Genomic DNA, 25,506 nt, shown 5'->3' on the forward strand with positions numbered 1-25,506 from the left:
TTAGGACAAGCAGCGATTAGGTATGAGAATGGTACAGCCTTCCGCACCGGAAGAAGGGCATGTTAATGTTGTGCCAGAAACCGGGAGCGTCCTTTTTCGTACTGCGCAGGCTCAGCCTCCGCCATATTGGAGTGGGTAGATCTTTAACTTGAGGTTGGGGAAAAGACTGTTTTTACGTGGGTGTAGATGCCTTAAATAAAGTAAGTTTGCTGAGAGACTAAAAATTAAGGATGTCTGCTGAAAAACTGACATGTAAGTAGTTCTGGATGTTGGCTGAAAGATAAACACGGCATCCTCATTTATTTACGGACTAACCGCTACACGTGCGTGAAATCCGACGGGCCGGTGGTGGTTTGGCGCGTTTCCCCAGCCTTCCGTCGAGGCCACGGAAACTCGTGCACGGGTTCACATGTACAGGACTTGTTCGTATTCTGAAAATGTCCAGTGCCTGGTTCTTACAGTAGCTTACAGTTAGTTTTCAGCATCGCTTCGTGAAACCACTTCTGTCCCCGAGACCGAATTAATCTCAACAGCCCATTTGTTTTCTTCCAACAGTAAATACAACGCTTAATCATTTTTTTTTTGCTTATTTTATGTATTCTTCCTCCCCCCCCCCCCCACCGCTCCGTACTAGATTCTAAATTCTAAATCACGGGGATCAGGTTTGTGTTCCTTGTTTTATCCTTAACATCGAGATGTTCAGTAAATATTTTTGCTTGGCTAGGGGGTGGAAGAAAGGGAGAGATGGGGAATAGCATCATAGCTCACCTCTCTCCCCAGTTTCTTTAGTCACCCTTAAAATTTTGCGTGTACGGTTAGCATTGCCTAAAATGCAGCCCCCTGACTTTTCTACCTGGGAGCTCCCATTGTTCAAAAAAGATAGCTCAGAGATCTCTACCATATTTTTCTCCTCTCCAGTAATCATTCCTTCCATATGGTCTGTATGTAAGTGCTTCTGTAACTGTTACATTGCATTGTAATGTATTGTTTATCTCGAACTTTTTTTACTGTAAGTTTCAGAGTGCGAGACATTCCACTCCGAATACAGTGTGGCATATAGTTAAAATAACATTAGAAGAGTCGAATTCGCACCCCGCCCGCGGCTTTGACACACTTCGAATTAAAGAAAAACTGCAGACCCTCTTACAAAGTAGTTTAGGATAAAGGACTCTTCTGCTTTCCGTGGAAGCTAGAGAGAGGGGTATTTTTTCTAGTGATAGCATATGGCCACTCACTCAGTAAAGGGGTGAACTGATTATGTTGAAATTGTTAGTAAAAGCCTAGGACAAAACGCCGACTAGACTCCAGGAAGAAGAGTAATTAATGCCCTGGAGAGATGTCAACAGTTTTTCTCTCACTGCCACCCCTCTCTTTTTTTCTTACCAGACTCTGACTCAGTTCCCAGGCCAGCTGGGACTTGGAGGTTTGGAGGGGTTGGAATCGATTTAGCCTGGGAAATGGTTCCCGCTGTTTAACAGCCCCCAGGAGCAGAGGAACCAGGCGACGAGGTACCCAGCCTGGCTGTGGGAGAGCCCTGCGAACAGCTGGGAGGTTTGTGCGGCCTCCGGGCCGGTAGGGGGCGCCCGCAGCCACGCGGCCTTTCCCCGCGTTCCCACTGGGGGCGGGGCCGCACTTGGCGGTTGGCGAAAGGCGGGCGGAGGGCTCGGCCTAAGAGGCGGAGCCCGCGACAAGCGGTCGCCGCCACCTCTTCCGACCGCGAAGAGCCCAGCTAGAGTACTGTGCGTCTCCGCGAACGAGACCCCGTTCTCCCGAGTAAGCGTTAGCCGGCCTCGGGCCGGGAACGGGACTGTCGGGGTGTGGCGGAGGAGGTGTCCCGGGACGGGGGCTCCGGGGGCCCGAGGTCTCGTGGCTGCCAGCGGTGTTGGTGTAGGGGGTTTGGTGGGCCGGGTTCCCTGCGGGGGGAGGTCTCGCGGCCGCCGGGGTAGGGGCGGTGGCCAAGCTACGGGGTTCGTGGTCTCGCAGTAGGTCCGGAGGCAGTGCCTGGCTTCCGGGCTCAGGGTTTCATGTGAGTGGGGGTCTCGCCGGGGGCCGGTGCTCTGGTTCTGTGGTCCCGACTCGCGGGGCCGCTGCAGGCGCCGCCGCCTGCGGTGCCGTAGAGACCCGGTTGCCTGACAACGCGGTGACGCTGCCGTAGAAGGCCGCCACCCACGGCGCCCAGAGACAAGCTGCGCCTTTGCTCGCAGGCGCTGTCCCTGCCCGCTAGCCCGGTCTCCACTGTTCCGCTAAGCCTGCCTAAGCACTTTCCCTCTTCCCTCGTGCTGGTTAAATGTTAACCTGTAAGGAGTAGTTGTGCGCCCGGCGCCGATCCCAGCGCTTTGTTTTGCAAGTAAAATTTATTTAATCACCACGGCCCTGTGAGGTCGTTGCTATAACGGTCCTAGATCCACCTGGCTCCTTGAGTTTGAATCTTTTCCAGCTGCCTTGATTTTAGGATTGCTATCTGGGATTTGAATCCACTTTTCAGGGACAGCCATGGGACTAATGGCTGTTTGTAAAAAGACATGGGAGTTTGTAAAAAGACAACTGTTCTCAGAGATGTCCTATTTTAAATGAAAGAATGACTTGTCATGTTGACAAGCTAAAAGAAATCCCATGGAAACCATTATGATGCTGTTTTTTTCCCTGCATATCATTCTTTTCCCTAGGAGGACACTGACTTTCTGGTGGTAGGATATCTGCTGAAATGCTTCCCAGGATGAAATTTTGGGTCTCCTGGTACAGGTGACCTTCTGGAAGGGAGCAGGTGCTGTTAGGGTGAATTGAAACATGCTTTCAGTACAGTTTTTCTCAAATGAAGTTTTCAGACAAATGTGATTTAACTGTTACAAACTTTGAGCAGATTTTGGCTTATCTTTTTAACACCATTCTGACTGCTTTCCTGAGTGGGAGACAAAGGTGTTTGAGCAACTGTTTTGGTAATTTTGCATTACCCAAAGGCTATCTAATTTATGCGTCTGTCTTTGGTCATCACTAATGATTTATTATTAACAGCTGGTAACAGACCTAATAGTACTTTTATGTACAGGCATATCATAGAGATATTGTGGGTTCAGTCCCAGACCACCACAACAAAGCTAGTCCTAATTTTTTTTTGCAGGTGGAGGGTCTTGCCTTCAATTTGTAAAAAATGCAATATCTGTGAAGTGCAATCAAGTGAAGCACAATACAACCAGGTATGTCTGTACAGTCGTCCCTCGTTTATCGTGGTCAATCAGTTCCAGACTAGCAGTTGCACCTGGCATTGAAGGATTCCTGGGGTGCTCCAATACATAGACCTACAGTCCATATGTACAGTAATTGTAATTGTAATTGTAATACAGGGATGTATAATTGATTCAGACAACCGAGTGCACACTGTATTATTTGCACTGTCTCGATCAACTTTTTAATGAATATATTTGAAAAATCTGCGATAGAGTGAGGCCGTGGAAGTCGAAGCGCGAAGTGGCGAGGGACGACTGTATTCACTTCCTGAAAACTGTTTATCATCTACATACTGTGTACACAGCTGGTGGGGGAAAAAAAATAAACCAGTTAATATCTTGAAAACACGTTATGAATGATTTAACAATGTAAAGAAAGATAAAGAATCACATTTAGGTTTCTTTCAACGGATCTTGTAACTTCATCTTTAAATTACAAATATTCTTACTCTATTTTGTACTTAGGCTGTACACATTAACTCAATCTCTGAATCACTAAGTAATTCATGTATAATTTTGTAGTTGAAACTGTTTTGTGTAAGTTGTCACATGCTTTTAGGAGTAAAGAAAGAGAAAGTCATGACTGCTAGAAGCTGGCTGTACTATCACCAAGGCCTTGGTGTTGCTAGGAACTGTTGCTAAACAATACTGTTTAGGCTTTGTGTTCTTCTGTTGAAGATAAACAATTGCATAGAACATTAACATCAGACTGAGGCTGCTTTGTGTCAATGATGGATCAAGACAAAAATGCCATGGCTCCATAATCATATCCAAACACAGACAAAACATGAATGTTGTCCAAGCCACAAAGTGCCAGACATTCCCCTCTCCCACCTAATATGACTGACTGGTGCCTCTACCAGTTATAGCTTTAGCCTCACCTGGTAGATAAGATTTTACTAAGAGGTCCCATCATAGAATTACCCTCACTTAAATCCAGAGCAAAGCTTCACTTTCCTTAAACCCTCTTCCAAATCACCTAACACAATCCCAAATCCTGTAAATCTTTTCCAATACCCTCTTATTAAAGTACTTCAGAGTCTTCCATGGTAGGCATCAAGGATGCTCTCTAGATGCAGTGAGTAATAAACCCAACTGTTTAACTACAGTAGTGTTCCTGTGTTCTTTGTCTGGAGGGCATTGCCAGGAGAAAGCTTATTAGCACTAACTTTGACTCTTCAGTTTAATAGTAGAGATATACTCTAATCAAATTAGACAGTAGAACAGAATTAGAAATGATTAAACATAAACATCTGATAAATCTTATGTTTTAGCTATTGCTTATATTATACTCACTACCATTGTTTACAAATGTGTTTTATTACTATTGTTACTGTTGTATAAAATCAGTTCTAAAATTTATAATTGATGTTAAATGATTATAGTAAAGGGAAATTTAAGTATGTATAAATTCAAGAGAGATCTTTCAAAGTCTGGTTAAACATGAACACGTTATATTAATAACAGAACTGTGTGGAGGCCTTAGTTCAGAGTTGAAAGAGGCTTGTTTTGTAAAATTAATGATGTGTTTGTGTGAATTATGTATAAAGTCCTATGGCAAAGCATTTGTGCATACATATATATAATCCAATCATTGTTTTATTTCTACCGGACATAAAATATTTAGGGACATTTAGGGATTTTAAGAGTTTTTTTTAGCATGAAAACTATTTGCTGTTGAGCTGTTTTGAATTTTTTTAGTAGGAAAAATCTTTTGTGAAAAATGGCAAATTAAAAATGGCTAAGCCTGGCTGGCATGGCTCAGTGGTTGAGTGTTGACCCATGCACCAAGAGGTCGCTGGTTCAATTCCCTGTCAGGGCACATGCCCAGGTTGTGGGCCCGATCTCCAGTGAGGGGCATGCAGGAGGTGGCCAATCGATGTCTCTCTCATTGATGTTTCTCTCTCTCTTCCTCTCCTTCCTCTCTCAAATCAAAGAAAAAAATTTTAAAAAATGGCTAAATATATTGATTTTTGTTGGCTTAGAATATATTTTCTGTAGCCATATTTTAAAAACAGTATTATTTTTGGAAGTAAGTAATAGAATGAAGTTCATATTATGTACTACTTAACTGATGCAAGTTTAAATATGTTTCTTTTGGGTAAAGCTTGCTCTTTGCATTTTTACAAAGTAGTATTTCCCAAACATTAAATTCAGTGGATGCTTATTTTAAATCTCTTATTTTTGATATTGCTGACTGCTTCTTTCTATTTATTTTTCTCCACAAATTATATGGACTTGGTTTTATTTATACCCTTCTTTATTTTATTATCTTTCTTTTTCTTAAAAATTTTTAATGTTGACATTATCAGGTGTCCCCTTGCCTTCTTTTAGTTATTCTAGTTCAGTTCTTCTGTTACCCCCTCAGGGGAACATTACCCAGAATTTAGTTCTGGTCCATTGCTTATTTCCCCTTGGCTGTGCTCATTTACCATAGCTTCAACTATTATCTTTAAAATAGTTAACTGTTAAATAAACATATCCAGTGTGGTCCATTTCCTTGAATTTGAGTCTTGAATTTCTAATCATCTGCTGGAAATTTCCATTAGCATGTCTTACTAGCTCCAGCTTAACATATCTAAACCAAACCTTTGCAAACCAGCCAGCTTCTTCTGACTTCTGTCCAGGATTCTACCCACATTTAGTTTCTAGGACTTAAAATTTTGGTCATTAGTGGTTCCTTCTTTCTTGCTACATACCGGATAGTCACTGAGTTCCATGGATTTTTGAAAAATGTATTTCTAAAAAAAAGTTGCAGGTTAAATGAGGAAAGGATAGTTAAAAAAAAAAAATGGTGCTGGAATAATTTTACATCCATAAGCAAAACAAAACACCAAAGAAACTGAGCCTTGATGGCCCTCACCTTACACCATTTGCAAAAATTGACTCAGAACAGATCATAGATTTAGGTGTAAGAGATAAAACTATGAAACTTTTAATTTTTTTTTTTTTATTTTTATCCTCACCCGAGGACACTTTTTCATTCCTTGTTCAGATAGAGCAGGAGGGAGAGAGAGAGAGAAACATCAATGCGAAAGGGACACATCGAGTGGCTGCCACCCGCACGACCAACCAGGGCCGGGGACAAACTGCAACCGAGGTACATGCCCTTAGCGGGAACCGAACCCGGGTCTCTCAGGACTGCAGGCCGACGCTCCAACCGCTGAGCCAAACCGGCCAGGGCAAAACTATGAAACTTTTAGAAGAAAATATTTGTGACATTGGGCTGGACAAAAATTTCTTACAAATGTCACAAAAACAAACAATTGATTAAAAGTTGATGAAATATGGATAAATTGGATTTGAAAAAATTAAAAACTTTTGCTCTTAAGAGATCACACAGATGTTTATAGCAGCTTTATTTATAATTGCCCAAACCTGGAAGCAACCATGATGATCTTCAGTTGGTAAAAGAATAGAAAAATAAACTGGTACGTTCAGACAATGCAATATTATTCAGCACCAAAAAGAAATGAGCACTCACACCATGAAAAGACGATGAAAAGCCTTAGTAATGCATACTGGTCAGTGAAAGAAGCCAATACTGTATGATAACTATATGACATTCTGGAAAATACAAAACTATAGACAGTAAAAAAAAAAAAAAAAAAAAATCAGTGGTTGGCAGGGATTAGAATGGAGGGTGGAGGGAGGGATGAATAGGTGGAGTACAGAGGACTTTTAGGGCAGTAAAATTACTCTGGACTTCCGGTCAAGATGGCGGCGTAGGTAAATGCACTATTGCGTCCTCCCACAACCATATCAAAGTTACAACTAAACTACAGAACAACCATCATTCAAAACCGCCTGAAATCAAGCTGAATGGAAGTCCTACAACTACGGAATTAAAGCAGCAGCCGCATCCAGACGGGTAGGAGGGGTTGGTCCCACACCCACGTGTGGCGGATAAAAATCAGGAGGATACCTTGGCTGAGAAGGTCCTTCCTGAGGACTGAGGGGTCCCCATCTCACACCAGGTGCCCCGCTCAGGGTTCCAGTGCCAGGAAGAGAAGTCCCCATAACTTCTGGCTGTAAAAACCAGCGGGAACTGAGGCTCAGGGAGGCTGAGGCGGCTGGAGCCCCAGGCAGCTCCTTAAAGGGCCCGCACACGGACTTATCGGACTCACTCCCTCTAAGCTTGGAGGGGAGGCAGCTCGAGGGGCACCAGATACACACAGGGAAGAACTTGTGTGGCCCTGGAGTGAGGCCTGGAGAGGGGGCTTTCTCTGGAACAAACGTGCTGTCAGAGGCCTTTGTTCCTTTGGTGAGCCCTTCCCTGGGACAGCAGACGAGTCATATCTGGGACTCTAGCAACCTGGCTCACACTGGTTGCTCTGCCCTGGTGATTCCCTGAGGCCCTGCCCCACCCAACTTTCAGGCCCACCCCAGCTGTTGCCAGTTGCTTAACCATAGGATTGGCCTGTCTTGGATCCTGCTTCAGGTTTTTCCTAGATTCTTTCAAACAAGCAGTATCTGGTCTCAGCTATCCCCATACCGCCCGTTGAGTAATACACAGAAACAAACACAGGGAGGCAGCCCAAATGAGGAGACAAAGAAACAGGTCCCAAATGAAAGAACAGAACAAAACCCCAAGAAAAGAACTAAGCAAAATGGAGATAAGCAACCTAACAGATGCTGAGTTCAAAATACTGCTTATAAGGATGCTCAGTGAACTTAGTGAGAACCTCAGTGAACTTAGTGAGGGCCTCAAGAGCATAAAAAAGGACCTGTCAGAAATGATGGATGCACAGTCAGAAATGAAAGAGGCATTAACTGAAATAAAGAATAATTTACACAGATTCAATAGTAGAGTACGTAAATTCAAGAAGCAAACCATCGATTTGGAATATAAAGAAGCAAAAAACACCCAATCAGAACAGCAAAAAGAAAAAAGAATCCAAAAAAATAAGGCTAGTGTAAGGAGCCTCTGGGACAACTTCAAGCGTGCCAACATTCGCATCTTGGGGGTGCCAGAAGGAGAAGAGCGAGAACAAGAAATTGAAAACCTGTTTGAAACATTAATGGCAGAAAACTTTCCCAACTTGGTGAAGGAAACAGACATACAAGTCCAGGAAGCACAGAGAGTCCCAAACAAGATGAACCCCAAGAGGCCCACACCAAGACACATCATCATCAAAATGCAAAAGATTCAAGACAAAGAGAGACTCTTAAAAGCAGCAAGAGAAAGGCAGCTACTTACCTACAAGGTAGTTCCCGTAAGGCTGTCAGCTGATTTCTCAAAAGAAACTTTGCAGGCCAGAAGGGAGTGGCAAGAAATATTCAGAGTGATGAAAAGCAAGAACCTACAACCAAGATTACTCTATCCTGCAAAGCTGTCATTTAGAATCGATGGCCACATAAAGAGTTTCCCAGACAAGAAAAAGTTAAAGGAGTTCATCACCACCAAACTGTTATTATATGAAATGATGAAGGGTCTTTTTGAAGAAAAAGATAAAATATATGAACAAACAAAATGGCAGTGAATACATATCTATCAACAATGGAATCTACAAACAAAATGAACAGGCAGAGCAGAAACATTCTCATAGATACAGAGAACATTTTGTTGGTTGCTAGTTGGGAGGGGGGTTGGGGGAATAGGTGAAAAAGGTGAAGGGATTAAGAAGTACAAATTCATTGCTAGACTGACAAACCTCAAAGGGAAAGGGGGTTGGGGGAATAGGTGAAAAAGGTGAAGGGATTAAGAAGTACAAATTCATTGCTAGACTGACAAACCTCAAAGGGAAAGGGGGTTGGGGGAATAGGTGAAAAAGGTGAAGGGATTAAGAAGTACAAATTCATTGCTAGACTGACAAACCTCAAAGGGAAAGGGGGTTGGGGGTTGGGAAGAAATAAACCAAAGAGCTTATATGCATAACCAATGGACACAGACAATAGTGTGGGAAAAGGCAGGAGGGGGGTGGGAGTGGGGAGGAGGGTGTCAATGGGGGAAAAATGAGGAACATCTGTAATACATTCTACATTCAACAATAAAGATTTAAAAAATAAAAAAATAAAAGCACTGAATAAAAAAAAGTTTATAGAAAAAAGAAAAAAAACTGTATGATTCTACAATGGTGGATACATGTCATTATACATATCTCCAAACTCATAGAATATACATCACCAAGAATGACCTCTAATGTAAATTGGATGTGTCAATGTGGGTTCATTGATTGTAACAAATGGTGGCAGATGTTTATAATGGAGGAGGCTATGTGTGAGTGAGGCAGGGGATATATGGTAAATCTGTACCTTCCACTCAATTTTGCTGTGAGTTTAAAACTGGTCTAAGAAATAAAGTCTTAAAAAGAAACCATGATCAAGAAAACTTAAGAAGAAACCACAGACTATGAGAAAATATCTACATAGTCCTTTGCTTGACAAAGGACTTATATCCAGTATACATAAAAAATAATCTTAATGCTCAATTATAAGAAAACAATTTAATTTTAAAAATGGGCAGAAGATTTGAAGACACTTTATCAGAGGTTATATATGGATATACAAATGGTAAATAAGTGCATGAAAAAATGTGTAGCATCATAGTCATTGTAGAAATGCAAGTTAAAACCACAATAAAATACACCTGCATACCTAATAGAATAACTAGGATAAAGAATACTGAAAATAACCATTGGTCAGGATGTATAGAAATTACAACCCTCATTCAAGGGTTTATTCATTTTTCATCAATTTTTAATCAGTTGTTTGTACTTTTTAATCACGTTTTGTGTCATATGTAAGAAACTTTTGCCTAGCCCAAGATCACAGGTATTTTCTTCTAGAAATTTTATAGTTTTCTTTTGTTCATGTAAGTTTATGATCTGTTTTGAGTTAATTTTTGCAACACTGTTGGTTAGAATGTAAATGATCCAGCCACTTTACATTTAGAGGAACTGTTTATAGTTCCTCAAAATGTTAAAGAGTTACAGAGGACTCATTAGTTTCACTCCTAGGCTTGTATAGAAGAGAATTAAAAACATATCCCCACAAATACCTGTATGTGAATGTTCATAGCAGAATTATTCATAAATAGCCAAAAAATGGAAACAAGTGTCTAGCAATGGGTGAATAGATCAACAAAATTTGGTATTTCCACATAATGCAGTAGCACCTAACAAAAACAAAACAAAACAAAACAAAACAAAACAAACTACTTATTGATGGATGCAACTATAAGGATACTTTCAAAAACCTTATGGCAAGTGAAAGAACCCAGACATAAAAGACAACGTATTATATGATTTGCTTATATGAAATTTCCAGATCAGGCAAAACTATAGAGACAGAAACAGATTGATGGTTTTCTGAGTTGGGGGTGAGAGGGAGGATTGACTACAAAAGGACATGAGAAACTTTTGGGATGATGGAAGCCTTATAAAGAGTGATTGTTATGATAATTGCATAAATATGAATTTACTAAAACTTATGGAACTGTTCACTAAGATGGGTAAATTTTATGGTATATAAGTTTTCCCTCAATAAGACAACAGCTTATGAATTTAAAAATGTTTCCAGATCTTACTGGAAAAAGTATGAATTCATGAGTCCATACTGATGATAAGTCAAGAAATAAATGCAGATGAAGGGTTGTTAGAATAAAGTAAGTGTCAGTGGGTAAATATGTATGGAGTGATGGAATTGGAAAATTTGCATTTTGCAGCCATCTAGAATCAGAGATTGGATCCGTTAAGAATCACCAGTTGATGTTAAAGCTCAGACATTTTGATCAGGAGCAGGATAGTTTCATGGTCTGCTTATTAGTTTCAAGGAAACTAATAGACTGATTATTAGTTTCAAGGAAAAGTAGTGCAGACATCAGATAGCATCTTGACCAGATGATCAAAAATAGCATCGTTAATAAAGGGCACATGGACATCATGTGTCACTAATTGTTGACACTTTGAGAAGGACACACCACCATCTAAGTAGTATTTTTCCTGAGAATGCGTACATAACCTGAATTTCATCATAAAGAAATATTAGGCAAACCTCAAATGACTGTTTTATTAAAAAGGGTGGGTGGTGGGTAGGCTGTATTAAAAAATACCAATGTCATAAAAGATGAAGGTGTGGGGAAATGTTTCAAATTAAAGAAGGCTAAAGAGACATAACAATGAAATGCAATACCTAACTTAGAATGGATCCTGAACTCTAGAGAGAAAAATATGTTACAAAGGACACTGTTAGGTCAGTTGACAACATTGGAATGTGGACAGTAGATTAAAGAAAAAATCAGCAGAGCACATAAATAGACACCTCTCCAAACAGGACATATAAATGGCCAACAGACATATGAAAAAATGCTCAACGTCATTAATCATCAGAGAGATGCAAAATAAAACAACTATGAGGTATCACTTCACACCTGTCAGAATGGCCACCATCAAATCATCAGACAAGTGCTAGTACACTGCTGGTGGGAATGCGGGCTGGTGTAGCCACTATGGAAAACACTATGGTGTTACCTCAAAAAGTTAAAAATTGAACTGCCATTTGACCTAGTGATCCCACTTTTAGGAATATACCCTAAGAAGCCTGAAACACCAATCAGAAAGAATGTATGTACCCCTATGTTCACAGCAGCACTATTTACAATAGTTAAGATCTGGAAACAGCCCAAGTGTCCATCAGTAGACGAATGAATAAAAAAGCAGTGGTACATATACACAATGGAGTACTGTGCAGCTGTAAGAAAGAAAGATCTCTTATCCTTTGAGATGACATGGAGGACCTGGGGAGTATTATGCTAAGTGAAACAAGCCAAGCAGAGAAAGACAAATATCACGTGATCTCACTTATTTGTGGAATATAATGAACTAAACGAACTGATGAACAAAATTGACCCAGAGACATAGAAGTAGGGTACAGATTGACAAACCTCAGAAGAGGGGCGGTTGGGGGGGGGAGATAAACCACAGAACTTATATGCATGTATGCATAACCAATGGACATAGACAGCAAAGCTGGGGATGGGACATGGGGGATGGGGAGGAGGGTATCAATGGGGGAAAAGGGAGAAACATCTATAACAAAAACAAATGAAAAATAATTTAAAAAAATTGGTGTTACTAAGTTGGTAATTGCATTGAGGTTATATAAGAGAATAACCTAATCCTTAATACACATTGGAACATTTAGGGGTAAAAGACCATGATATGTGTAATTTACCTTCTGAATAATTTTAGAAAAAAATTGTTTGTAAAGAGAGAACTTGTGTGAATACCACAAGAAAGAACAAGTGATGCAAAATCTTAACAATAGGTAAAAAGTGTACAGCTATTCTTTGTACTTATTGTAACATTTATGTAAATTCAAATTGTTAAAGAAAAAAGTGCTTTGACTTAAGGTTCAGAGATTTTTTTGGGGTGTGTGTGTGTGGTTGGGATGGTGGTGGTTTTTTGTTTTCTTTTTTCTTTTCAGATATGTTAAAGTACATAGTAGTTTTTTGCGGGAGTTGCGAGAGAAAGCAGGCAGGCATATTTCAGTCATGCTTGTTTGAAGTTCTTAATTTGATAAGTGAGGTTGAAAACTAAATATGTAGACTAAGCTTGCATATTAATAATCAGCCCCAAAATACTCTGATATAGCTGTAGCTGTGCTCACTGCCATGTTTTCTTTTTTCTTGTTACAGTATCTACCAAATGGCTGATAATTTGGATAAATTTATTGAGGAGCGTAAAGCCAAATTGGCCCAAGACAAAGCAGAATTGGAAAATGATCCACCTTACCTGGAAATGAAGGTAAAGTTAATCATTTTCTTCCAACATGTTTCATTGAAGTTATTTCTGAAGATTAGCTGTGTAAATACAAGCATCCTCTTCTCTGAGTCAGAATCTTCAGTTTCGTACTGTAGTTTGGTTGTGCTGTGAGAGCCCGACTCTGGACAAGATTTCAGAGGCAGTGTTTTGTTTGATGTTTTATATCTCACAGTTTCTCCTCTCTCTCATTTGAGTTTTAATTAATACTTCATGTGTTTCATAAAATTATTAGGAGAGTAGCTCTAGTACAAGGAACTTTCAGAATAGAAACAGAATACATGTGAAGCAAGTTCTCATTCTATGTGGAAAAGTTCAATATGTTAATGAATCATTATCTTAACATTTTTTGGAAGCCTACAAAAGTGAATTTATTACAGTTGTTTCTGTTACTTTATACTCTTGCTTTCCACATTATAAATTTGTTAAAATGTTTCTGAGAGCAGTTCTGAAAAAGTCTTTTGTTTTGGTTAATCTTCACCCAAGGATATTTTTCCATTGATTTTAAGATAGAATGGGAGGGAGTGGGAGAGAGGGAGGGAGAGAAACAAACCTAGACGTGATTGGTTGCCTCCCACATGACCCTGACCAGGAATAAATCCTGTGACCCTTAAGTCCATGGGCTGATGGTCTGACCACTAACAAACCTGTCAGGGCTGAAAAGCTTTCTTATTTTTGTTCAAAGCGATTTATCCATTTTAGCAAATACTTATTGAGGCTGTGGTAGGGTACTGTACTAGGCTCTGACAATACACCACTAATCTAGACAGATGTGACACCTTGTCTCATGGGCTCAGTATATGTAATAAGATACAGGATATAGATTAATCTGTGCCATATGGTTCATTGTAATGAGGGTAACCACATATATTGGGTTTCCCAAGACAGTCCTGGTTTACGTGTTGTCCGTATCTTATCTGGTTTTTAGCATTTGTCCTGGACAAATGTATCCTAGTTGAAATAAATAATATGGGCATCCTAATTATAAAAAAACTTACATAGCTAACACTTATTGTGTGCAAAATATGGATGAGTCACATTGATATTTCACATGAATCTATGAGATAAATATTGTTATAATTTTCCAAATGAGTAAACTGTGGCATGGATAAGTTAAGTAATGTGGCTACAGTGATACTTAGCAGAACGAGGCTTTGTTCCTTGGCAACCTGAATCCTATGCTTGTTCTCTTAACCACCACACTAGGTTGTCTTTTTGCCATAACACCTGACACATATAAGGAATGGTATATGGAGGATATTAGGTATATTTTCTCATTTAATCATAATATCCCTGTGAAGTAGACAGAATTTTTTGTTTTTGTTTTTGTTTTACAGATCAAGAAAGCGAGACTTAAAGGGGTTAAGTAATTTGTCCAGGTACACACAGTAGTGTATTCAGGACCTGAACCTTCATGTGTCCAGCTCCAAAGTCCATGCTGTTAACCATTCTCTAGTACTTAAGATTAGCTTTCAGTGTTTGGAGTTATTGCATAGTTTTAAATACAGCCTTATGATGATTTCTAATATTAAATAGTGCATAAATAATAATCTTTAAGTCTTAGTTCAAGTATCACCTGCTCAGTGAGGCCTTACAGTCTGTCCCCCATCATTTTTGGGCCTCCATACTCTCCTGTATTTTTCCCCATTGTCCCTCCCTACCACTCTCCACATTTTACATAGTTTAATTTTGTATTATGTTTATTGTTTGTCTCCACAATAGTTTATAAGCTCCCTGATGGCACAGATTCTTGTGTGGTTTTTTCACTCATATATTTCCAATGCCTGGGACAGTGCCTGGCAGGAACTCAGAGACTATTTGTTAATAAGTGAATGAGCTAAATATTAGAACATTTATTATAGTATTAAATGCTTTTGGTTTATTCCCCAAACCTTAAACTTAAATTTCTTCTATGATGTATCATGTTATTTTGTCAAGTTGTTTAATAAAAATACTGAAACTAAATGTATATTTTGTAGGGTTTTCCCCCTCTGATTTTGTAAATATTGCATCTCTTTCAGGGAAAGGCATCAGAGAAGCTTTCTGAAAACAGTAAAATATTAATCTCCATGGCTAAGGAAAACATACCACCAAACAGTCAACAGACCAGGGGTTCCTTAGGTATGTCATTAAGTGTGCTAAATTGATTTAAAGATATTTTTAGCAGGCTTTTGTGAAAGAGCTTTGTTTTGTCAGAAAAAAAAAAAAAGGTATTTTGGGAATCCTGGTAATGTTTTCCTTTCTGAAATCTTACATGTGACAGATGGACTACATGTGAAATATAACACATACTGAGAACTTTGTACCTTTTAAAAAATGTTACTGCCTTGGTTATGATTTCTGGAAATTATAGCAGTAAGGATAACTGACCCAAAATGAATTGAAACATTTGAATGGGGTGCATTAATTGTTGAATAAAAATGATGAACTTGCTTTTATTTAAAAATCAAAGAAATGTGCTTAATGGATACAAAATGCTATTTGGTGAAAGACCATTTTCGTTGTTGATGACTGTATTGGAATTGTAAAAAAATTAGTGCTGCAGCTAAACTAATTCTTTGATTATGGTTTGGTATGACAATATTTGGAAACTTTTTACTACATTTTTGGCTTGTTGGGAGGTATACATCTTTTTAGAAAAGAAAATGTGTGATATTTTAAAAGTGAATCTTGTGAATTATTGATGACTGAAACTTTTTCAGATAAAGAAAGTGAAATATAATGAGTTCATTTGGTTAAAATATTATTCTCCTGTGGTCTGTTTTTCATGGCCACTGGTATACTCCTAAATTGTTAACTGCTTTGCATTTGAATACAGGGGAATGTTGGCCAAGAGACTGAATAGTGGGCTTTGTCTCTGCTAGAAAACCAGCTCAAAGTGAATGCTATACTTTTAGTATTGGGTATATAGATAACACTTTCAATGTTGATTCTCAAATTATTGGCTAGTGTACAGCTTTGGTGAACTTAAGTATTATACATATTTTGGTTAAGTTCCTTAACCTCTAAGGCCCTCAACTTCTTAACTAAAGAACTCGGGCGATCTTTTAGCCCTAAATTTTTCTGAATCTGATTATTCTTAGACATAACATTTTTTTTTTCCTTCATTGATTTTAGAGAGAGGAAGTGAAAGGGAGAGAGAGAGAGAAACATTGACTGGCCTCCTCCTGCATGCCCCCCACAGGGGATGAGGCCCACAACCTGGGCATGTGTCCTGACTGAGAATTGAACTGGCGACCTCCTGGTGCATGGGTTGACGCTCAGCCGCTGAGCCACACCGGCTGGACGCTAGACATAACATTGTAAAAGCGAAATGGCAGGTTTTCTCAAGCACTAAGGTCAGACAGAAGTACTTCGAAGTTCTGGGGTTACAGGTTGCTTTGGACTGTAGCTGTTGTGGCGTTGTGACCTAGCATAAGTTATTTAAGTCGTTTGTTTCCTGGTCTTAAGAATTTGCGTCTAACTTAAAAGGTTATTGTGACAGTAATTGAATACACATGAAAAGATGACTGCACATAATTGGTGGACAATAAATATTAATTTCTTGACCTTTTGTATCTTTTTAAAAGTAGGTATTTTATTTTTGAGAATTACGTTAAGAATTATTCTTTGATTATTACATTTACAAATGTTGGAGAGTTTAAAATCTAACATCCAATGACCTCTGCCTATTCATTAGGGCTCTCTCCTAGGCCCTCTTTTCATTTTATATGTTCCCTGAGTGACCTCAAGCACTTAAAAGTCTTAGTTTACCATAAGTGTGTTAGTGACTCCCAAATCTCTATCCCATTCCCAGATTCTTTTGTGAACTCCAGACCTTTATATCTGATTTTCTACCGGACATCTGTATTTAGATGTCATGACCTGAAAATCAACATGTGCAGCATTGATTTTATTCCTCTCAATCTTTTGGTATTCCAGTGAGCTGGTTGCCTCGTCATCCTTTACTCCTCTCTTCCCTTTAGAACTCACAGCAAGTAATTCTACAAGTCTAGTTGATTCTAATGCCTAAATCTCAGTAAGTTTACTTTTCTTTAAGCCCATAGACGTTATTTTTTGTGTGGGCCTCCATTGTTTCTCACTTAGATTTTTTTCTTCCTAGTATTCTTTTGTTTTACAGTCTACTCTTTCTACTCAGTCCCTTCCAAAAACCAAATCTGATCATTAGTAAGTAGTTCTGCTTTAAACCCTTCAATGGCTTTTTGTGGCCTGTATGATGATTTTACCTTTGTATTACTTTTACCACATTGTGTTTATCATTGCTGGCTTGTGCTCCTGTGGTTTTCCCTTTGAAGAATAGTTTTGAACTTGTTGAGCTTTCTGTTGTACTGTAATGGTCACCAGCTTGCCTGATATTCACTGCCTAGCACCGTGCCTGGTACTTCAGTCTTCAGTGTTTAGAGAAGATATTTTGAATGGAGTGAAGTTCTCCATTGCAAAAATAAGCAGTTCTCTTGGGTGTGTAGGGTTTACTTTTCATGGCATTTTTTTTTATTGCCAACTGAAGCAGTAGTTGTTTTTGATGCTTATTGAGTCTTATTAAAGAATAATATGTAATTTGACTTATTTTATACCTTATCAGCATTCAGTTACTGACCTCTTGCCTGAATAATTGTGGCCTTAAAATTAGATTAAATACATAATAGTTGATACTGGGAAAATAGAAAATAATTTGACAATAGGGAGTGTTCTTAGGTGGTCTTATCTAAGAATTATAAAACAAACTGGAAGTAAAAGATCAGGTTTGGAAAGGATATATTGAATTAAAACGGTGACACCATACTTTGAGTAATTAAGCTATTAGGAATATATAATTGGCAATATTCACTTTAGCTAGTGAAAGTAATCTATTGATAACTCAGTACAACTCTCATGTAACAGTACATTTTTGACCCGTCCCGCAGGTCGAGCAACGAGGACTCTAGAGGGGGAGTGAGGATGAGGAGGGACAAGAGACACGAGAAATGGAGACAAGACAGGATTCTGATCAAGTCTCGTTTATTCAGGGGGAGTTCACATAATATATAGGGGAAAAACAGGTGAAACAGTTAATGAGTATCCCACCTGAAGCAAATTCCAGTAAATACCCCAAGTGGAACAAATGATAAGCAAAGAATGGAGTAAACAATTATCTAGAAGAATGCAGACACTGTATGCAGAGAGATCCCGCCCTGGGACCGGAGACAGCAGAGCAGACTAACAAGATGGATGCCATGCAAATGGTCTCCCACACATTTTTATGATTTTATAAATTCATCTGTTAGATATTGAAGCTATTCATGGATAATGCTTACTTATGTGGCTCATTTTCCCACTATTATACCTCTCACAAAAGGATTTGAGGAGCATTTCAGTGACCTCTGACACCAACTACCCAGAGTCTAGACTTTACAGATTAAGGGCACAGTCCTCCTTAATTCTACCCTAACATTAAGCACCAGCTGCAAGTTCAGGGGTCCACAGGCCATCCTTACATCTATCCAGCTGGCTAGAATAGGGGGCGGTTTACATGACCTCAAGTTTGGTAATTCACTAGAATGACTCACAGTATTCAGGAAAGTACTATAGTTATTATTACAGTCTTATTAGAGTAAAAGGATATAAATCAGAACCAGCCAAAGGGATAGATGCATAGGCCATGGCTTGAGAGAGTTCAAACACGGAGCTTTTGTCAGGCTCAGGGATGCGTCACCCTCCTAGCATATCAATATGTGACAATGTAAAGACTATTGCCAACTGGGATGCTATCTGAGATTTGGTGTCCAGTATTTTTGTGGGATTTCATTGTGTTGTCATGATTGATTGAATCATGGCCCATGTGTCTTAGTCTCCAGATTCACTATTTTCACCTGAGGTCAGGCTGATGTTTGATGGCTCAAAGGTCTAATGGTCTAATCATGTGGTTGGTCTTTTCTGGTGTGACCATCTCTTTAGCACAAACTGTCTAGGGGCTTACCATGAGTCACCTTATTTTAGTATAACCTACTAGGTATGGTCATAGGAACCTACTAACAAAGACCCTCCTATCATTTGGAAAATTCCAAGGATTTGAAGTTGCCTCCCAGGGACCAGAGACAAAGGCTAGTCAAATTCTTTGTTATACATAGTATGTACATGGTTTGGTCCATATAAGATCATGAAATGAGCCCTGGCCGGTTTGGCTCAAGTGGTTAGAACATTGGCCTGCAGTCGAGAGAGACCCAGGTTTGATTCCCGCTAAGGGCACGTGCCTCGATTGCAGTTTGTCCCTGGCTCTGGTTGGGTTGTGTGGGTGGTAGCCACTCAATGTATCTCTTTTGTGTCAATGTTTCTCTCTCTCTCCCCCTCTCCCTCCCACTCTATCTGAACAGAAAATGGAAAAATGTCCTCGGGTAAGGATTAAAAAAAAAAGATCATGAAATGATGTCCTTGGTAAGGAATGTATTAGAGTAACTCAGGTTTAAAGAAGTTATGAGAGGTTGCAGTTTGTCCCCGGCCCTGGTTGGTCGTGTGGGTGCCAGCCACTCGATGTGTCCGTTTCACGTCGATGTTTCTCTCTTTCTCTCTCTTCCTCTCTCTCCCTCCCACTCTATCTGAACAAAAAATGGAAAAAATGTCCGCGGGTGAGGATAAAAAAAAGAAGTTATGAGAGAGTCAGCTGAAAATGACCTGTAAAAGCAAATGGTATCTTCTATCTAGGCATAATATTTGTGATTATTTATTTAAAATTTCTTTGACTTACTCATTTTCATGTTTAATAACCATTGCTATTGAGAAATACTTTTATTAATTTTTTAAAATTTGGGACTGTCATACCTCAGTTAGAGATCATCTCCTAATCCTTTTTCTTTGAGTAAGTTGAGCATGTTCCCTTAGAAAGGTTGAGCATTAGCCCTTTGATTTTGATATTATATATCCTGCAAGATTTTTTAAAAAAACGTTTTTATTGATTTTAGAGAGAGAGGGAGGGAGAGAAACATCAGTGAGAGAGAACCATGAATCCGTTTGCCTCTTGCATGACCCTTAGACACCAGCTGGTGTCTTACAATTCAACTCAACACAAACCCACAATCTGGGCATGTGCCCTGACTGGGAATTGAATTGGTGACCTCTCAGTGCATGGGATGATGCTCAACCAACTGAGCCAAACTGGCCAGGGCTTCTGTAAGACATTTTGTCTTTTTTTTAGCTTTATTTATTTATTTTTAATTTATTTATTTTTGTTACAGATGTTTCTCTTTTTCCCCCACTGATTTCCTCCTTTCCCTCCCTCCCCGCCCTGTCCCCAACTTTGTTGTCCATGTCCATTGTTCATGCATTCATGCATATAAGTTCTGTGGTTTATCTCTCCCTGCAAGACATTTTTAATAAGTGAAATAACATAATCATTACTTTCAACATTTTTTTATGTACACATATATTTTGACCCAGCACTTTTGAAATGTAGTTCCTGAGTCAATGAGGATAAAAACATTGCTTTGTTTGAGGGCTTTTTGTTTTGTATTTTTCATTAAAGAAGTAAGGAAAGATATGCACACAGCAAAAACAATTATGAAGAGAACAGAAGTCTATAGCATGAAATTTTGAGATTCTCTGAAAAGGAAAAACTCAGCAGTTTTTCTTTCCTATGTGGGTAGGAAAAAACCCCAGTTCTTTCCTACTACATCTTTCTATCCTGTGTGTTTTCTTTCTTTAAACAAGGAACACTACTTCTGACACTTCAGGTCACCAAATGTGTGGATGTTTTTCCCCACAAAAATAAGCAATTCTGGGACACGAGCTGGTGTTTTATAATTCAACTCAATTCTGACACTATCTACTCAGAGATAACATCAGATCCCACAGTTTGAGTTCATTCCTACAAGACTACCCACCCCCTCTTAAGACCCAAGTCGCAAGCCCAGACTGTCACCTGTGCTTCTGACTAACCAGCTGTAGATTTGGGGTTCTAATGACTCCCTCCTTGAGTGTGGTTAATTTGCTAGAGTGCCTCACAGAACTCAGGGAAACACATTTACCAGTTTATTATAAAAGGATATGATGAAGGATGCAGATGAATATCCAGATGGAAGAGATATATATAGGGCAAGGTATGTGGGAAGGGGTGCAGAGCTCCCATGCCCTCTCCTGATTCATCATTTTCCCAGCACCACCAGGTCCTCATCAACCTGGGACCTCTCCAAACCCGTATTTTGGGAATTTTGTGGAGGCTTAATCATGTAGGCATCATTGATCATTAATCCATTTCCATCATTGATTCATTTTTAGTCCTTCTCCCTTCTCAAGAGAAGGGGAGCTGGGGCTGAAAATGCCATGCTTCTAATTATAGTTTGGTCTGTTCAGTGACTGGTGCTGAACCAGGAGCCCACCCAGAGTCACTTCATTAGAATAAAAGATGCTCCTCGTGCTCTTTAAAATTTTTAAAAAATCGTTCAGTTATAGTTGATATACAATATTAGTTTTTTGGTGTAAAGCATAGTAATTAGACATTTATATAACTTACAAAGCAATCACCCTGATAAGTCTAGTACCCATCTGATACCATGACTATTTTTCTTATGTTGTACTTTTTATAACTGCCAGTTTGTACTATTTAATTCCTTCAGCTTTTTCACCCATCTCCCCAACCCTGCTTCCATCTGGCAACCATCAATTTGTTCTCTGTATCTATGAGTTTGTTTTGTTTATTTTGTTACTTAGATTCCACATATAAGTGAAATCATATGGGATTTGTCTTTCTCTGACTGACTTATTTCACTTAGCATAAAACCTATAGGTCCATGCGTTGTCACAAATAGCAAGATGTCATTCTTTTTTATGGCTGAGTAATATTTCATTGTGTTTATGTACCACATCTTCTTTATTCATTCTAGTGATGGACACTTAAGTTCCTTCCATGTCTTGGCTATGGTAAATAATGCTGTAATGAACATAGGGGTGTATATATCTTTTCAAATTAGTATTTTTGATTTCTTCAGAGAAATATCTAGGAGCAGAATTATTGGGTCATATGGTAGTTCCATTTTGGATATGTCTCCTCCAGCAAGGGAAACAAAAGAAAAAAAAATAGTCAAATGGGACTACATCAAACTTAAAAGTTTTTCCACGGCAAAGGAAACCATCAACCAAACAAAAAACAACCTACAGAATGGGATAAGATACCCACCAATGATTCATATTTTCTACAGTGGCTGCACCAATTTACAATTTCACCACCAGTGTGTGAATGTTCTCTTTTCTCAACATCCTTACTAACACTTGTTGCTTGTTGATTTATTGATGATAGCCATTCTGACAGGTGTGAGGTAATGTCTTATTGTGGTTTTTCATTTGCATTTCTCTAATGATTAGTGATGTTTAGCATCTTTTCATATATCTATGGGCCATCTGTGCATCCTCTTTGATGGAATGTGCATTCAATCCTCTGCTCATTTTTTAATAGGATTGTTTGTCTTTTTGGTGTTAAGTTGTATGAGTTTTTAAATATGTTTTAGATGACAACCCCTTATCAGATGTATCATAGATTTGTAAATATCTTCTTCCATTTAGTAGGTTGTGTTTTTTGTTGATGGATTCCTTTGCTGTGCAAAAACTTTAATTTGATGTCCCATTAGTTGTGTTTTTTTCCCCTTGCCCAAGGAGACATATCCAAAAAATATTACTAACAACAATGTCAGAGAGTGTACTGTCTATGTTTCTTCTAGGACTTTTTATGGTTTCATGTCTTACATTTAAGTCTTTAATTCACTTAGGGTTTATTCTTATATATGATGTAAGAAAGTGGTCAAGTTTCATTTTTTTTTAATGTATTTGTCAATATCATTTATTGAAGAGACTGTCTTTACTATCTTTGCCGTATTATGTAGTCTTATCTCCTTTGTCGTAGATTAATTGACCATGTAGGCATGGGTTTATTTCTAGGCTCCCTATTTCTGTTCCATTGATCTATATGTCTGTTTTTATGCCAGTACCATGAGGTTTTGATTGATTTAGCCTTGTAGTATAGTTTGATGTGAGGTATCATGATACCTCCCAACTTTGTTGTTCTTCATTAAGATTGCTTTGGGTATTTGGAGTCTTTTGTGGTTCCATATAAATTTTAGGATTATTCTAGTTATGTGAAAAATGCCATATGTATATTGATAGGGATTGCTTTGAATCTATAGATTGCTTTGGGTAGTATGGACATTTTAACAGTGTTAATTCTTCCTGTCCACGAGCATGGTATATGCTTCCATTTATTTGTATCTTCATTTTCTTTCTTTGGTGTCTTATAGTTTTCTGAATCCAGTTGTTTTATCTCCTTGGTTAAATTTATTTCTAGGTATTTTATTTTATTTTTTGATGCAATTGTAAATGGGGTTGTATTTAAAACATTTTCTCTTTCTGATTGTTATTAATATATTGAAATACAACTGATTCTGAATACTAATTTTGTATCCTGCTACTTTACTGAATTTATCAGTTCAAATATTTATTTTTATCCTCACCCAAGGACATTTTTTCATTTTTTGTTCAGATAGAGTGGGAAGGAGAGAGAGAGAAACATCAATGTGAAAGGGACACATCGAGTGGCTGCCACCCGCATGACCCAACCAGGGCTGGGGACAAACTGCAACCGAGAAACGTGCCCTTAGTGGGAACCGAACCCGGGTCTCTCTGGACCACAGACCGACACTCTAACTGCTGAGCCAAATTGGCCAAGGCCAGTTCTAATATTTTTTTGGTGGAATCTTTAGCATTCTTTCTATATAGTATCATGTCATTTACAAATAATGACAGTTTTACTTCTTCCTTTCCAATTCGGATGCCTTTATTTATTTTTCTTGTGTGATTGCTGTGGTTAGGTCTTGAAATACAGTGTTTAATAAGGGTGGTGAAAGTAGACATCTTTGCCTTGTTCCTGATCTTAAGGAAATACAGTGTTTAATAAGGGTGGTGAAAGTAGACATCTTTGCCTTGTTCCTGATCTTAGATTTTTGCTGTTGAGTATAATGTTAGCTGTAGGTATGTCGTATATGGCCTTTATTATGTTGAGATATATTTCCTCTATTTCCACTTTGCTGAGAGTTTTTATAAATGGGTTCTGGATTTTGTCATATGCTTTTTCTGCACCTATTGATATGATCATGTGATTTTTATCCTTCATTTTGTTTATGTGGTGTATCATGTTAATTGATTTGTGGTATTGAACCAACCTTGGATCCTTTCACTTTTTTTTTTGCTTGTGTGCAGGAATAATCCCTCTTGATCATGGTGTGTGATGATTTTAATGTATTGCAGAATTTGATTTGCTAATATTTTGTTGAGGATTATTGCATCTACGTTCAGCAGAGATAATGACCTATAATTTTTTTTTTTTTGTAATGTCTCTGTCTAATTTTTGAATCAGAGTAATGCTGTCCTCGTAAAAGGTGCTTGGGAGACTTCTCTCTTCAGTTTTTTGGGATAGCTTAAGGAGGAAAGTTGTTAATTCTTCTTTGAAGAATTATATTCTGTGGCAGTTTAGTAAAATTCACCTGTTAAGCCAGAACTTTTGTTTGTTGGGAGTTTGTTGATACTGATTGGATTTTATTAGTTACTGTTGGTCTGTTCAGATGTTTTCGTCGTTGTTGTGATTGGTGGTGGTTTGTTTTACTTGTCTGAAAGTGACTGACAGCAATGGCTAAGGTTTGTTTAACATCACAAATGTCTTTTCTCTTGACAGAAAGAAAAAAAAGACAAATGTGCACTGCAAGATTGTATGTTTCTAGGAGTTTACCCATTCCAGGATTTTCAATTTGTTGGCATATAATTGTTCATAGTATTTCCTTATAATCCTTTGTATTTCTGTGGTGTTAGTTGTCACTTCTTTTTGATTTCTGATTTTATCTATCTGACTTTTTTGCTAATGAGTCTTGCTAAAGGTTTATGAATTTTTTTGGTTTGTTTGTTTTAATCCTCACCCAAAGATATTTTTCCATTGATTTTTAGACAGAGTGGGAGGGAGGGAGAGTGGGGGGGGCGGGGAAACATTGATGTGAGAGAGATACATCAATTGGTTGCCTCCTGCAAGACCCCAATCAGGGCTGGGACAGAACCTGCAAGTTACGTGCCCTTGACCAGGAATTGAACCTGGGACTCTTCTGTCCTCAGGCCAGTGCTCTAACTGCTGAGCCAAACTGGCCAGGGCTATCAATTTTGTTTATCTTTTCAAAGAACCAGCTCTTGCTTTTATTGATCTTTTCTATTATATTTTTAGATTCTCTTTTATTTCTGCTGTGATCTTTATTATTTTCTTCGTTGTACTCACTTTGCACTTTGTTCTTTTTCTAGTTCCTTTAGGTTTAAGGTTAGGTTGTTTATTTATTTATTTTTTTTATCCTCACCCGAGGACATTTTTCCATTTTTTGTTCAGGTAGAGTGGGAGGGAGAGAGAGGAACAGAGAGAGAGAGAAACATCGATGTGAAAGGAACACATTGAGTGGCTGCCACCTGCACGACCAACCAGGGCCGGGGACAAACTGCAACCGAGGCACGTGCCCTTAGCGGGAACCGAACCC

The 25,506-nt window shown here is 38.7% G+C and overlaps 1 protein-coding gene across 5 annotated transcripts in view; it reads left to right on the forward strand.

Annotated features, from left to right (window-relative positions):
• Positions 1 to 3,118: 3,118 nt before the first annotated feature.
• Positions 3,119 to 25,506, forward strand: part of CSPP1 (centrosome and spindle pole associated protein 1) — a 120,279-nt gene continuing 97,891 nt past the window's right edge. For 3 of the 5 annotated variants that reach the window (XM_036263916.1, XM_036263920.1, XM_036263917.1), the window contains exons 1-3: positions 3,119 to 3,194; positions 12,862 to 12,970; positions 15,007 to 15,106. In XM_036263916.1, coding sequence (XP_036119809.1) covers positions 12,872 to 12,970; positions 15,007 to 15,106 — 199 coding nt within the window. In that variant the 5' untranslated portion in view covers positions 3,119 to 3,194; positions 12,862 to 12,871. Of the gene's footprint in view, positions 3,195 to 12,861; positions 12,971 to 14,322; positions 14,365 to 15,006; positions 15,107 to 25,506 lie in introns of those variants that run through there. The other 2 variants (XM_036263919.1, XM_036263921.1) reach the window with 2 other exon arrangements.

This window comes from Molossus molossus, unplaced genomic scaffold (genome assembly GCF_014108415.1).
Source record: "Molossus molossus isolate mMolMol1 unplaced genomic scaffold, mMolMol1.p scaffold_m16_p_16, whole genome shotgun sequence".
In the NCBI taxonomy this organism is placed as follows: Eukaryota; Metazoa; Chordata; class Mammalia; order Chiroptera; family Molossidae; genus Molossus; species Molossus molossus.